This window comes from Camelina sativa, chromosome 18, assembly GCF_000633955.1.
Source record: "Camelina sativa cultivar DH55 chromosome 18, Cs, whole genome shotgun sequence".
Taxonomy (NCBI): domain Eukaryota; kingdom Viridiplantae; phylum Streptophyta; class Magnoliopsida; order Brassicales; family Brassicaceae; genus Camelina; species Camelina sativa.
In genome coordinates, this window is record NC_025702.1 from 17,523,884 (window position 1) to 17,538,237 (window position 14,354).

Consider the following 14,354-nt stretch of genomic DNA (forward strand, 5'->3'; position numbering starts at 1 on the left):
GTAGATAAACAAGCTAAAATGATTTTTTCTACTCTATGCTTTTTTCCCACATGACATTTATCTAGTGTTTTCTATTTTCTCTATCTAGTAAAAAATAACTATAAAATAATTTATGATTAAAATTTAAATTTTTTCGTAATATGTGTGATAATGTCAAAAATATCAATATATTAGGAACAGAAGGAGTATTATTGTTCCTGGGTCAACAACACCTTGATCTTATATTTTTCAATAAATCATACAAGAATCTAAAGATTAAGTTTTTTTTTTTTTTTCAACATTTCTGCATTATGGGCCACAACTGGCCGGCCCATTAGCCAAATTCCTACATTCGTAAGAGCCGGGACTCGATCCCGGGTGTGATGGTGCCTTGTGCATTAAGGACTTACCTTTGGCCACTGCACCAAGGTCACTTCACAAGATTAAGTTTTTTTTTGTCCACAAAAAGAAAACAAAAGAAAATGAAAAAAAAAAGACCAAGTTAATGTCAAAAGAAAAATACAAAAAAAAATGAATTAAAGTCAGATACAAGTTTGTAAAAGCACAAAATCATGAACTTATATATATTTGTGCTTTAACTTGAAAATATCCGCCGTTCGTTGTAGGGTTAATCACAGTTATGAGAATTAGCAGTGATTTCTTTTCCTTTCTTTTCTTTAACAAATATTAATTTATATGAAATTGTCAAATATCCTTTGTGCCAAAAAAAAAAAAAATTATATTTACCTTTCACCGAAAACACTTATATGCTAAGAAAGAGATCTACTTTTTTAGAAATATTCATGCATTTTTCCAATTATTTTTATGGGAGAATACTGTGTATATAGAGAGATTAATGATAATTTCAAATAACACTGATTCGTTTTTGGTAGCATCAAATCTAAGTAAATTAGAAACTAGAATTTTTTTTTTTCGTCAAATTAGAAACTAGATAAATATAAGAAAACATTAAATAATAAATCGAGCCAAAAGTAACGTAAATAAAATAAGAGAGACAATATATAAAAAAATCAGACATCTCCCTCTCTCTCTCACAAGACTTTGTGCACAAGAAGAAGATTTCTTCCCTCTCCTCTCTGGTTTTGGTTGTGTTTTATGCGTGTTTCCTTTTTCCTAACAATCAAATCTCTCTACCCTTTTCTCTTCTTTCTTCTTTATTTGTTTCCAACTTAACAAAAACTTCAAGCAAGCTTCTTTCTCTCATATATATACATTACACAAAATTTCTCTCATTATTCCGATTTCTTGGTCTTCTTCTTTCTTCTGCAGTTGTAATTTTCTGAGAATAATAAAGTAAGGAAGGAAGCAAATCTAAAGGTATCAATTTCTCTAGATTTCTTGATTTCTTTTGATATACGTTTTGTTTAGGTTTTGAATTTGAAACTGTTTGGTAGGGTTTTTAATTAAACGTGTGGAGTAGTTATTGCGTTACTACTGTAGAATTAGGTCATTGTCCGATCAGAATTCAAAACTTTTAATTGTTTTGTATACATACACAAGAAGTGATTAATTTTCGTAATGCGTCATGATCAAGTTTCAATTTTGTGGTTTAGGTAATGATGTGATTGATTATGATGATCAAACGATGAAAAAAATCGCATATATTAATTTGATTGAGACTCTTGGAGGTCAACATATGTTCTCCTTCTTTGAATTAGTAGACTGTTGAGTCATCTAAATTGGTAGATTTTTATTTTTCTAGAGATTTGGTTCTTTATGATGTCAAATTCCACAATCTGATCAGAATAGGTAATAGGGCACAAAGTATCCCTTTTGTTCATCTGAATATGTTCTGTGTGATTTTTTGCCTGTTTCTCTTCGTCTGTTCATAATCAATCATTCTTACATTTGATTTGATCTTTTTTTTTTTGGTACTGCTCTCGGTTTCCTGAACAGGTTTTGTTTGACAATGGCTGAGGAGAATACTTCAGAGGTCAAAGAGATTGGGAATTCTTGGGATACAAATACTCCGGATATGTCTGAAGAGGTTTCTGTGGAAACGTTACATGTAACGGATGTGGGGAATGTGGAAGATGTTGCATCTGTAATATCCAAGGATCAAGAAGAAATTATACCAGTGATCAATGAAGTAACTAAGCCACAAGGTGCTACTATGAGACGCTACTCGACTGGAACAATAGGCACACGACCAAGTAAACCGCAGGTTCAGTCTCGTTATCGTGGGAACCATCGTGTGAGTTCGATTCATGATTTATGTAAACATGGGAAGAGGTTTGATCATCAAGATGATGCTGTGAAACCGTGGAAGATGGTTAGGATAAAGAGTGTTGAAGGCTCAGATGATGTGATCAAAGTTGAGACTTCAAGTTTGACAAGGAAGTCGTTGGGAAGTGTGAGTAGGCAGATTCCTGGTACCAAACCTGAGAGTTCTGTGGCTGCAAAAAGAGATACATTGGCTGTGAAAAGAAAACCATGTGCTTCTGGGAATTCAGAATCTAGCTCCAAAGATGGTAGTGACCTTGCGAGATCAGTTGATGGTTCGAGCGTTAAAAGCAGTGATAGAGCTCGGAGAAATAAAGAAACCGAGAGTACTCTGAGTGGTGGTTCATCTTCTGTTGTTAAAAAGGTTCCTGGCTTGAGAAATGAGAAGTCGAATGCTGCTATGGTGAAGGTTTCAAAGGTCAGTGGCGCTGGAAGTTCTAAGGTTTCTGCTCCAAAGAATATGGAGAAGGCAAAGACACAGGCAGTTAACAGTGAAGATGTAAAAGAGAAGACTGTGTGTGTTGTTGAGTCTAGCGTCAAAGGTGTTCAGAGTGAGAAGAAAACCATGGGAAGTGGAAATAAAAGCTTGACTACTCCTAAACGTGGTTCTAGTCCTACTAAACAGATTCCTGGCACGATCAGTACTGGTTTGATTACTAAGAAAAAAGAAACTGGTTCTGCAGACCTTAAAGCAAATCCAAAAACAGAGAAGAAGATTAGGGTTAAGAAGACAGGAGTAAAGGTGACTCTAGCTCAACAGCTGACTTTCAAGAAAGGAAAGGTTCTTGAGCCTAAATCCGAAGATTCTTCTCCTAAATGGACCAAGTTCAAAAAGAGGGTTGTGCAGGAGCTGAAAACACAAACCGAAGGAAAGAAGAAGAGTCTTAAAGATAAAAGATTGGGTGTTGAGACGAAGAACGAATCTTGTGAAAGTAGTAAACGTGAGAAGGTTGTTCTGAGGCATCGGAAAGTAGAAGGGAAGAAGAAAATGGTGACATTGTTTAACAATGTGATTGAAGAGACAGTGAATAAGCTCATAAAGGTGAGGAAGAACAAAGTGAAAGCTCTCATAGGTGCTTTTGAAACTGTTATCTCTCTTCAGGACACTTATAAGACATCTCACAAAAAGTCAAACCAAGGCCACAACATCTGCGTCTAAGGTTAGACCTTTGGTTTCCGAAGAGTGAAAGAAAGAAGACAAATTTTTCTATTTGTGCATAATGATCTATTAACATTCAATACTAAAAAGAGAACAGGTATTTTTATTTTAGAGAGACAGAATAATATTCTTGTTACTGTCCTAAAAATAGCAAAAGAGTTTATTATGCACTTTGACCATTATTGATATTGATATCAGACGATGATGAAGTTGTAAAGCTTTCAAGTTTATATTTTTGCAAGTCTTTTTTTCTGCATACTCAAAACAGTTTTTTACAATCACGATACAACAAATCTTACAAGAAGTATATAGCTAGACTAATCTCTTTTCTCGTGATTCAAAGAACTTGAAGGCATGCCGGTATTTACCTTTGTAGTCTGATCAGACTGTTGTCTATAGATCGCTGCAGCCATTTTATTGTAGAGATCCATATTCATTGTCTGCATCATCATAGCCACAACAACAGTGAGCTCAAGATTTGTATAGCCTTTCTCGGAAACAGTACTTAAAGAAGGTTTTACCTGTGCGAAAAAGGCGCTGTAAGGATCAGTTAAACCGGTTGAAGAACCGTTGGTGCAGTCTCTGTTAGCCATAGTAGGGACCATCAATGGTGGAGGAGGAGGAGGAGGAGGAGGAACTAAACCTCCGTAAGAATTTCCACCGCCTCCCATTCCCATTCGTGCCATTGTTGCAAGCAACGACATCTGGAACTGTTGCTGTTGTTGTTGTTGTTGTTGTTGCTGCTGTTGCTGTTGCTGTTGGATGCTGAGAACTGATTGTGGTGGAGGTAGTTGTGGAATCATCATCTGTTGTGGCAAATTGGCTCTTAGGCTCATAAACTGAACTTGTGCTTGTAGCTGTTTCAGGTGTTCGATTACGTCATCCAAGATTGATACTTTATCCGCCTGAAATATCCATATAACTCATAGAAACTGTTTTAGACATAGAAAAATTCTTAAACTTTAAAAGTAGTTTCTTCTAGGATATAGATTTACCTTACTTGCAGTAGGAAGCAGCTTCTGAAGTGTTCTCATCCTCTGGTTTATCCTATCACGCCGTCTCTGCATCAAACTAAGTGTCAGTATTGCTTTTCTAGAAAAGTTGTGTAATTGTTTTATTACCCTTTCAGATTCGTTGTGAATAGCTGCTGCTCGTCCCCTTCGTCCATTAGATCTCCCTGCGTCTCCTCTTGTCTCTTGTTCATCTCCTTCAGTATCTTGAGTTTCCTGTATATAATATATAATCCTCTTTTGGTTAATCCTTTAGTCATCTTTCCAAAAAAAACTTTTTGATAGTTCTTACCGATCCAGAGCGGACGTAGTCTCTGTCGCTGGTTCTAGCTGTCTTCAAACTCCGACCAGATTCAAAAGACGCCCAAGATATATTGGTACCACTCGCACTTGCAGTCACGCTGTGACCAACTCTATGGCTTTCTTCTTGAACAGCAAACCAACGGTCCATTTCTTGGGGATAACCGCGTTTTCTTGAACAAGATCCGTCTTTGCTCTCGTAATTGTGGTTTGGACCATTTGGACTCTGCAGCTGCAGCTTGCTTGGCTGCTGTAGAGCCGCTTGATGAACCACAGACTCCAAAGTCTCAAACCCATTGAGACTTTGGGACCATATAGGGTCATTCGAGGTGGTTGGTTCGACTTCTTCGCCTAGACCATGAACGGTTAATTGCCCATTTTCCCATGTGAGCTCTTTCACTCCGTAATTCGACCTGAGTCACCAAAAAAGAAAATTGTTTTTGTGTTAAGAGAGAAAGAGAGAGAGAGAGAGAGAGAGTAAGAGACAGAAGTCTCTTTTTGGTAGAAACAAATACAGATGAGAGTTCTTTATCAGAAACAGAGAGGTGTACATGTGTTACTTAGACCGCACGTTTGCAAAGAATAAACTGACAATAAGCTTTTTTTTTTTTTTATGTTCTTCCCTTTTTGGCTCTTCTTCTTCTCTCCTTCTTCTTTGCTTGAAAATGTTGCAATCTTGTTTCTTCTTTGTTTGCAAACTCTCCACAATCACAGCGACAACTCATGCATTGTATCTGTCTTTGATCCATATTGATGTTATAATAAAGAGCCTCACTCTCTCTCTCTCTTCTTGTCTCCTCCCTCTCTAAAAATGGTCCCTGCAAAACGTCAAATGGTTTTTATGTGGACGGAGCACATATGTGTGGCAAAGGATTGTTTGTGTTTTGCCCCTCAAGTCCAGAATCCTCTCTCTATTGCCAAAAAAACATACTAATAATTAAGGGCATTTACGTCATTTTAGTTTCAACCGACTCACATTGAAATCTCTCCATTGCATGCATTGACTACTCGGAAGAAAGCAAAGCGTGTGATTCACCGATTTAGAAACAGACGCATTTCTAATAATAGATTTTCGTTATTAGTGTAGAAAAAAAATGTCAGTTTCATCGTTATAATATAAACGAAGTTGAAATATATAGGTCTCAAATACATATACATAGAGACGCATTAAAAAATAGAAAACAAGATACATATTTATTGGAGTAAACACGTTAGAATCCGAAACTATAGTATGGTATTCGAATGTCAAAAATGAGAGTGAGATGTGAGGTTGATGCATCCACTAGATATTTGATGCAAGTTGCGAGGAATAAATCAATATGTTCTCACTTCTCGGATTTTGACCACATATATCAATAACAATAGATTCTATTTCCGGTTTCTAAGTCGTATTATATTTTCCAATTTTTGATTTCTTGGCAATTCTTGTTTCTATTGTTATTTAAAATAGTCTTATATACTTTGAAAAATAGAGCTTCACTTATTTAATTTCGAATATAGGACCTCATGTGCATCGGTCTAGAAATTACCTGATAATAATACCTAGCTGTCTAGGTAGTTTTGTAAATAGGTAAAAACAGTGGCGGACGCACGTTGACCGTGGGTGTGGCACGTGCCCCACTCTATTTTTTTATTTTCCTTGAATAAATAGTATAATATTTATTTATATACCCTCTAATTTAATTATTAATCTTATTAGTGCCTCATACTAAATATTTGTCTGTATCCGCCCCTGGGTAAAAATGGATTGATCTGTCTCAACTTTTTTTCAATCATTGGGTTAAGTGTACTTGTGTATCAGACTGGCTACAACCTAGTTGAGACTTGAGAGGCTTATAAGCCTTTGTGGTGGTACAAGTTGATATGAATGAAATATATGATGTTGAGTACAAAAGAAAAAAAGAAAAAGAATATATACATATGAAAATTATAAAGTCTAGTGAAATGGATAAATACGAGATCACCCTTTTGCAATGAGAGATTTCCCAATCATTTGATGTCACATCAGAATCTTAAGTGATTTCACCCACCCGCTCGAGCTATACGGCCGACAGCTTCAAACTGATGTAGAAGTTCTCACACGTGGATATATATTATTGGATGGTTATTTGGGACCCAATATTGTTTATCTGTGAAGTTCATCAGCCAATCAAGTTCTCGCATTAGATTCTTGACAGCGAATCCTAACGCTCCTCAGAGTTTATCTGTTCAATAATAATCTTTTTTTTTCTTTTTCTTTTTGATGTTCAAAGTCTCTAGTACTATATGAATTAGATTCATTGTTCTTTTTATATTTGAATGTGTGGAGATTATGGGTTTTAGCAAAGTTCGTAACCTGTCGTCCTGCAAAAGAGCAAAAGTATCCATGTGTTACGTTTCTTTCATTTCAAGCTTCTATATGTCTTGAGTCTGTCAAGAACACACACAAGTAATCAACAAAGTGAGAGAGAGATAGCTTTTATAAAATCTTTGTCAAATGATGTAATTAATTATGAGATATCTATAATATAATAATGCGTTATATTTATATGCAGTCATTATCTCCATCATGGAACGCGGGATCCATCCTTTTGGATGGGTAAAACTAATGGTGCAAATGGTTGCACAATTAAAAAGGTTAAAGGAGTTGAAAAAAATTATTCAACCAAATTTCACTATTTGAATGGAAGAGGTTGAAGAAGTTTAAAATAATTATTCAACCCATTCAACCTAAAAAGTTGAAAAATAAACTAATCCTACTACAAAAATGTTCAACTTGCTCAACCACTATTTTGGAGATAAATGGGTTGAATATTATTCAGCCCAATTTTGTTCAACTTAAAAGATTCAATTCTTTCAATTTTAAGCAACCATTTGCAGCCTAACTCTTCACGCATCCATATATTATAGTTACTAATAAAAATTAAAATCTTCAAAAATCTATTGATAGAGAAAATTGTACAACGACAAAATATATTTTGCAAGTTTTTTTTAAAAAAAGAAGAGAGAATAGTAAATGCGAGTGGTCCTGGCCACCACATATAGCAGTTGCTGCTACTGACTTACCAATGGAGAAACTTGGCTGGACAGAAGAATGCCTCATTTTCCTTTGTAGAGCACATAGTAAATTTAATTAATAGAGTTTATCAATCTATCAAAATCCTTTTTGGTCCCTTTTTAGTGTTTACTTGTCTTAGTATGATACATTTCATGTGTGAAATAGGGTAGAGAGCGTGTGTAAACATCAACAATCACATCTATATACCAAATGTTAGGAATTAGTTCGAGAGATAAGAAGAAAACAGCAATATTGTGCATGGTATGCTATATACCAAAGACATTCATAATTATGGGTACTTTGTTTTTATTTATGATTTGAGTTACTCAAATTTTATTTCATAAATAGCTACACATATAAATTAATTCATTGACAGAAATCATTTGATTTTAGTAACAACGAAGGCAGAAATAATTTGTAGGAACTTTGCCCGTTCGATGCATTTTCTTGACTTTTTCATGAACTTGAGCTTCTTTGCTCCTCCTCTTCTCCTCAAGCTGTTTCTTGGCACCATCAGCAATTAGTTGAATCCTTGCTAATTTTGACTTATAATGCTGATTGTTTATATATTTTCTCTTCTCCAATTCAATCTTTTTCACCACATGTAAAATAAAATAGTATATTAGTCGTTTGAATAAATACAATAAAAAGTTGATTAATTAGTCATTTGATAGAGAATAACCTTTCTTTTCTCCATTCTCCGATTAGCTGCTAATTTTCTCTCATTTTCCCAACCCACAATTTCAGCTTTCATTTTCTCATACCTTCAAACAGAGTTTATTGTCTAAAAAATTGATAAAATGTACATATACTTTGAATATTAATAACTGAACAAAATTTTACCTTAATCTTATTTTCTTAATTTGAGTGTTTTCCCAAGAATCTACTTTACTTGGCGCTAAAGCAAGTCCTGATGTTTTGAAGGATGAATCCATCTCTTTTGCCCGACGGTTTTCTGGTAGGTACTCTAACAATTTTTTTTTGAAACTCTCTTCTGCAGAAAAAAAAACTATCAATAACTTAATAGTATTGGGTGATATCGTTTCAATGTAATTTGATATCAAAAATAGTAGTAAACCAAATTAGCTAATTAGTTGTATTAATTACCTCCAATTTGCACCTCTTGAGTGTATGATTTGCTTAACCTCTTTTCTTTGGTATTAGTTACAACCGGATTTGTTTTCTTTGTTCGTAATTTCTTGATTTCCTCTCTTTTTCTCTTTGCTTCTTGTTTATCAACTTCTTCCATTGATCTAATGACGAATGCAGCAGCCGCAACAGAAACTGCGAATTCACTTTCTTTCTCGTTGTAGTAGTCATTTTTCTCATACCAGTATGATTGATTTTTCAGCCAGTTTAATGCTGGGTAATCTTCAATTTGATATTGAAGAAAGCAAAAATTTATTTTACATCCAAAATCTTTATATTAGAAGATTGAAACAAATGGTAAACAAGTGAAAATTACCAGTTATGTCCAATTCTGATATTAAAAAATCCGACTGTTTCTTCTCAGAAATTGAGACCCTACAAAAGATTAAAAAGTAAAAATTATTTCACAAAATTTTTAGGGCATATAATGTTTTTTGTTTTTCGGTTAAATTTAATTTTAAAAATAACATAATTAATCCAAAGAAAATAAAAAAGAGAGAGAGATTTTGGACGTGTACCTTCGTCTTCTTTGCTTAACCAAATTATCCATTTGATTTTCCCAATTAAGAGACTCCAATATAGTTGGGCTTCACATGTTTGTTCTTATATTCACCTTGAATACCACGAGGAGGAGGAAATGTGGTAATTTTTTCTTCAAGCAATAATAAATAAATAAGCTCCAAATTCTTATTCCACTGTACAGGAACATGCCAAGTATCAAAACATGTGATTCTTATATGCTAATCTTCATGTACATATTTAGTCACATAATTATAACTATATAAAACCAACGTAACGGTTTCTTTTAGTACTAAAAAATTGTAGTTGTTTTTATCATACATCTTTCAAATAATTATACTAGAACGTTTCTTTTTATTATCACCATACAATATAGTATTATGCACTAATAAAATGGTTTTATTACAATACTGTTTCGTGATAGAATGGTTAATGTTGACTTTCGTTTTAAGGTTTTTGACTTCAGTTTAACTAATTACTCTCTCAATCGTTGTCTGGTTCAGGTTAAATTAAACCGGAGATTGCTAATGAGGTGAAAGCTGGGTTTCTAGCTGGGCTTGCAAGATGCTGAAAGGCCCAAGAAGTATCTTCGTGAAGCTTCTCCTTGGATACTTCTTGTAGAACTTATTACCGGATCTTGCCGAGATGTTGTCACAGTTTGCGTTGAACTTGTAAACTGTAAAATATCATTAAGTTTAAACCTCTTGCTAAATATCAGATAAATGCATCCGATTAACAGGTTTCATTTAGATTTGTGCTGCGCAATAGCTTTTTCTTTTCTTTTTTCCTTGAAGAAAGAAAAAAGTTCACACGCCCACGCGCCCCTCTTTTTTACTCTCTCAAATTACGCGACCATTTTCGTTCCTTCTTCACCTTCACCGATCTCGGCGTTGGCTCCCTCCGGCCGCCATGGCCAAAAAAAAACCCAAATCACCTCCTCGCAGTCTCCCCACTGGACCTGCCAATTCTCTCTTACCAAATCCATCTATAGCACCGCCTGATTCGTCGAAATCAGCTGGCTGCTATTCCTCTCTTCCTAGATCTGAGAAGTTACCTGAGTCCAACAAGACATCGGCTAACCCAGTAGAATCTGTACCCAGCGCACCTCCTGCGGCGGCGGCACTGGCTACCGAAAACCTTGTTCTGGTCCCTGCGGCGGCGGCACTGACTACCGAAAACCCTACCTCTACTGCTCCAGTTCCGGCAGTCAACCTGTTGGCGAAAACCACTGGCACCAGTCACGAACTGACTAGCGGAACCCCACCCCCTGGTTTACCGCCGGTTGTAGCGACCACAACGTTTCCTCTTCCACCTGTCAAGCAAAGCATGCAAGGGGCTGACTCTCCTTGGAAGAACCTCGTCAATGGTAACCAAATCAAGCTGGAGAAGAAAGGTACCCCATTCACCCTTGACTCCGGTGAAGCCTGTGTGACAATTCCAAACTCCGTCATTGAAAGGAACAAGAAAGCTTGGGATAGCTTTATCCTAGGTCAGTTCTATGAAGATCCTCCTTCTCGTGGTGCAGTTCAAGCTATTGTTAATGGTATTTGGAGTCGCCAGAGAAAAGATATCTCAGTCTCCAAAATGGAAGGTAACTCGTTCCTCTTTAGAGTCCCATGCCCAAATGCCCGTCGACGAATTCTGAGCCAAAGCCTTTGGCAAATTGACGGTCAATCAATGTTTGTAGCCAAATGGTCTCCGGAAATCCAAACAACAAAACCAGAGCTGTCCATGGTCCCGGTATGGCTTGAATTTGTGGGTGTCCCTTTGCAATTTTTCAATCGTGAGGGCCTTGAGCACATAGCACGACTCGTCGGGCATCCTGTTTGCCTCCACCCGCATACTGAGAATCTGATCAACGTTGAAGTAGCCAAGGTCTATACTGTCATTGACCCGAGAATACTACTCCCTGAGGCAGTAAATGCTTGTTTTGAATCCGGGCTGATAAAACGGATACAAGTTTCTAGTCCCTGGTTGCCCTCTCTCTGTAGCCATTGCAAACAGGTAGGCCATACTGTATCTCGCTGCTCCAAAGCGCCTGCTACATGCACCACTTGTGGCTCAGTCAAACATCTCACTGCAGACTGTCCTAGGGTGAAGAAAGACAAGCGACAGGGGAAACAACCTATTGCTAGCCAACTACCTATCGTTGGTACAAATCCTCCTGCACCTACACAAGGACAACACCAGGCTCTCCCCTCACCACAATCTACTCAACCACTTATTACAGCATCCTCTCCGCTGGACTCTGCTGTACCGACGGGTACAAACTTCCCTGCGGCAACCAATGCTACCTCAAGTACGGGGAACATACATCATGTCACCCTCCCAGCACCCTCAGTGGTAGGACACTCTACCCCGCATAGTACTTTGCGGCTTGATGAAGGGCAACTTTGCATTGACTTGAGGGATAACCTGTTCTCTCATCTATCACCGAAGGACGATGAAACTGCTAATGATCCCTCTCAAATCAAATCTGACAGCTCTGACAACCTATCCGAGGACGATGACAACCCTGAACCGGACGAGGACCGTTTTCTAAAGGTTGTGTCCAAACGGATGCAGAGGCAAAAGCTGCGTAAGGCAAGGGCCGGAGGTCCCATAAACCTCTAACCCCCATATCCATTTATGGATATTTTTTGTTGGAATGTAAGTGGTCTTAATGACCATGTAAAGCGGAAAAGCATTCGGAAATGGCTGAAACTACACCAGCCGCTTTTTGGTGGGATTCTTGAAACCCATGTAATTCCCCTGAACGCGCAAGCTATAGTAACTAGCGTACTTCCAGGCTGGTCCTTTGTAAATAACTATGAGTTCTCAGAACTTGGGAGGATATGGATTGTCTGGCACCCTTCTGTTCAAGTTACTGTTATCCGCAAATCTATGCAGATGATCACTTGTCAGATTAAGCTGCCTTTTGTCTCTCACAACATTCTTGTCTCTATAGTCTATGCCTCATCTACTTGTGCCTCTGCCAGGAAGGATCTATGGGAGGAGATCGTTGACACTGCAACTGCTAACCCTGCTATTCCCTGGACTGTTCTAGGGGATTTCAATCAAACGCTGTTTCCACATGAGCACTCCTCGCAAGATGCAAACCTCACTACTCCGGGTATGCGTGCCCTCGAACAATGTCTAAGTATCTCCTCATTAGCGGATCTCCCCTACTGTGGTAACACTTACACGTGGACAAACAAACATACCGTTGGGCTGATCGCCAAAAAGCTGGATAGGATTCTTGTCAATGATGAATGGATCACTGCATTTCCCTCCTCTTTAGCCGTATTTGGGGAACCTGCATTCTCAGATCACAGCCCCTGCTGCTTATTCCTCGACAGTCATGCACCAAAGCGGAAAAAGCCATTCAAATTCCTGGTTATGTTGAATCAGCACCCTGATTTCGCCCCTCTCATCAAGCTTTGGTGGGATGCATTAGCTTTCGATGGAACCAAAATGTTTGTTATTGCCAAAAAGCTGAAAGCTCTTAAATCTGTGATAAGGGAGTTTAGTAAGACCACCTACTCAGGGATAGAGAAAAGGACTCAAGAGGCGTACCTTCAACTTCTTCACTGCCAAAATGAACTCCTGCGACTACCTTCCACTGAATCGATCATCCAGGAGAAAGAGGCTCATAAAACCTGGTCCCTCCTTGCAAAAGCTGAGGAATCCTACCTGAGACAGAAATCACGCATCTGTTGGTTGGAGGATGGGGATACAAACTCAAGATTCTTCCATCGCTCCATTATTACTAGACAGGGCTTCAATGAAATTATCCTCCTCCTTGATAATAATGATCAGGTAGTAGACTCAAAGCAAGGTATCCAGTCTCTAGTGGTGGATTTCTACGAGAACCTTCTAGGCAACCAGACACAACTCACTACTGCCTCTGTCTCAGAAATTGCTGATTTGCTTCCTCAAAGATGCTCTCCAGCCGCTATACAAACTCTTTCGACCCATGTCACACCTGAGGAAATCCGTAGTGTTGTCTTCTCGTTGCCGAAGAACAAAGCTCCGGGCCCGGATGGCTTTTGTGTCGAATTCCTCACGTCACAATGGGACACGGTAGGGAACTCAGTGGTTGAGGCTGTTCTTGAATTCTTCAACACGGGGAAGATGCTTAAACAATGGAATGCAACAATTTTGACTCTTGTCCCTAAGATCCCGAACGCACAAAGGATTACTCAGTTCCGACCTATTGCTTGCTGTAACACCCTCTACAAAATTGCCTCTAAGATACTGGCCAATCGCTTGAAGAAGGTTCTACCTGATCTCATCTCAAACTCCCAATCAGCTTTCATTCAGGGCAGACTGCTGGTTGAAAATGTTCTGCTTGCAATTGAGCTGGTCCAGGGGTTCAACCAAAAGAACATATCTCCAAGAGGCATGCTAAAAATAGACCTTATGAAGGCCTTTGATTCAGTCCATTGGGGTTTCCTAATCAACACTCTTACAGCAATGGGGTTCCCCGCAAGATTCATCTCCCGAATCGATCAATGTATATCTACAACAAGTTTTTCAGCCTGCATAAATGGTGAATTATGCGGGTACTTTCGAGGAGCAAGAGGACTGCGCCAAGGTGATCCTCTCTCGCCTTACCTATTCGTTCTGGCGATGGAGGTGTTCTCTCAGCTACTAACGCAACACTTCAGCGCAAACAAGATTGGTCCTCATCCTTCTGCTTTGTGTCCCCTTGTATATCATTTGGCATTCGCAGACGACATCATGGTGTTCTTTGATGGCAAGACAAATTCTCTATCCCATATAGTGGCAGTCCTTCAAGAGTTCTCACGCATCTCGGGCCTCACTATGAATTTGTCCAAAACTGAAATGTTCTTAGCAGGAGTGACCCAAATTGAAGTCACACAGATGGCTTCTCTTGGCTTCAATATCGGTTCACTCCCAATAAGATATCTTGGCCTCCCTCTCATGCATCGGAAGCTAAGATTAGCAGAGTACA

At 38.2% G+C, this 14,354-nt stretch overlaps 3 protein-coding genes across 3 annotated transcripts; 1 reads left to right on the forward strand and 2 right to left on the reverse strand.

Moving 5' to 3' along the window:
• Nucleotides 1,060–3,640, forward strand: LOC104762239. The gene is made up of 2 exons (XM_019239925.1): nucleotides 1,060–1,317; nucleotides 1,897–3,640. The coding sequence occupies exon 2, from the start codon at nucleotides 1,910–1,912 to the stop codon at nucleotides 3,380–3,382; it is 1,473 nt and encodes a 490-aa protein (XP_019095470.1). The 5' UTR covers nucleotides 1,060–1,317; nucleotides 1,897–1,909; the 3' UTR covers nucleotides 3,383–3,640.
• LOC104762238 (transcription factor PIF7-like) lies at nucleotides 3,590–5,814 on the reverse strand. The gene is made up of 7 exons (XM_010485489.2): nucleotides 5,669–5,814; nucleotides 5,244–5,510; nucleotides 4,685–5,105; nucleotides 4,504–4,608; nucleotides 4,378–4,443; nucleotides 3,904–4,287; nucleotides 3,590–3,822 (listed from the first exon to the last, which is right to left on the reverse strand). Coding segments are annotated over exons 2-7 (1,101 nt in total). The 5' UTR covers nucleotides 5,246–5,510; nucleotides 5,669–5,814; the 3' UTR covers nucleotides 3,590–3,699.
• Nucleotides 8,087–9,478, reverse strand: LOC104762240 (uncharacterized protein At3g61260-like). Its single transcript, XM_010485491.2, has 6 exons — nucleotides 9,397–9,478; nucleotides 9,195–9,253; nucleotides 8,837–9,100; nucleotides 8,573–8,723; nucleotides 8,412–8,493; nucleotides 8,087–8,319 (listed from the first exon to the last, which is right to left on the reverse strand). Exons 1-6 carry the CDS (start codon nucleotides 9,426–9,428, stop codon nucleotides 8,119–8,121), a joined length of 789 nt encoding a protein of 262 aa, XP_010483793.1. The 5' UTR covers nucleotides 9,429–9,478; the 3' UTR covers nucleotides 8,087–8,118.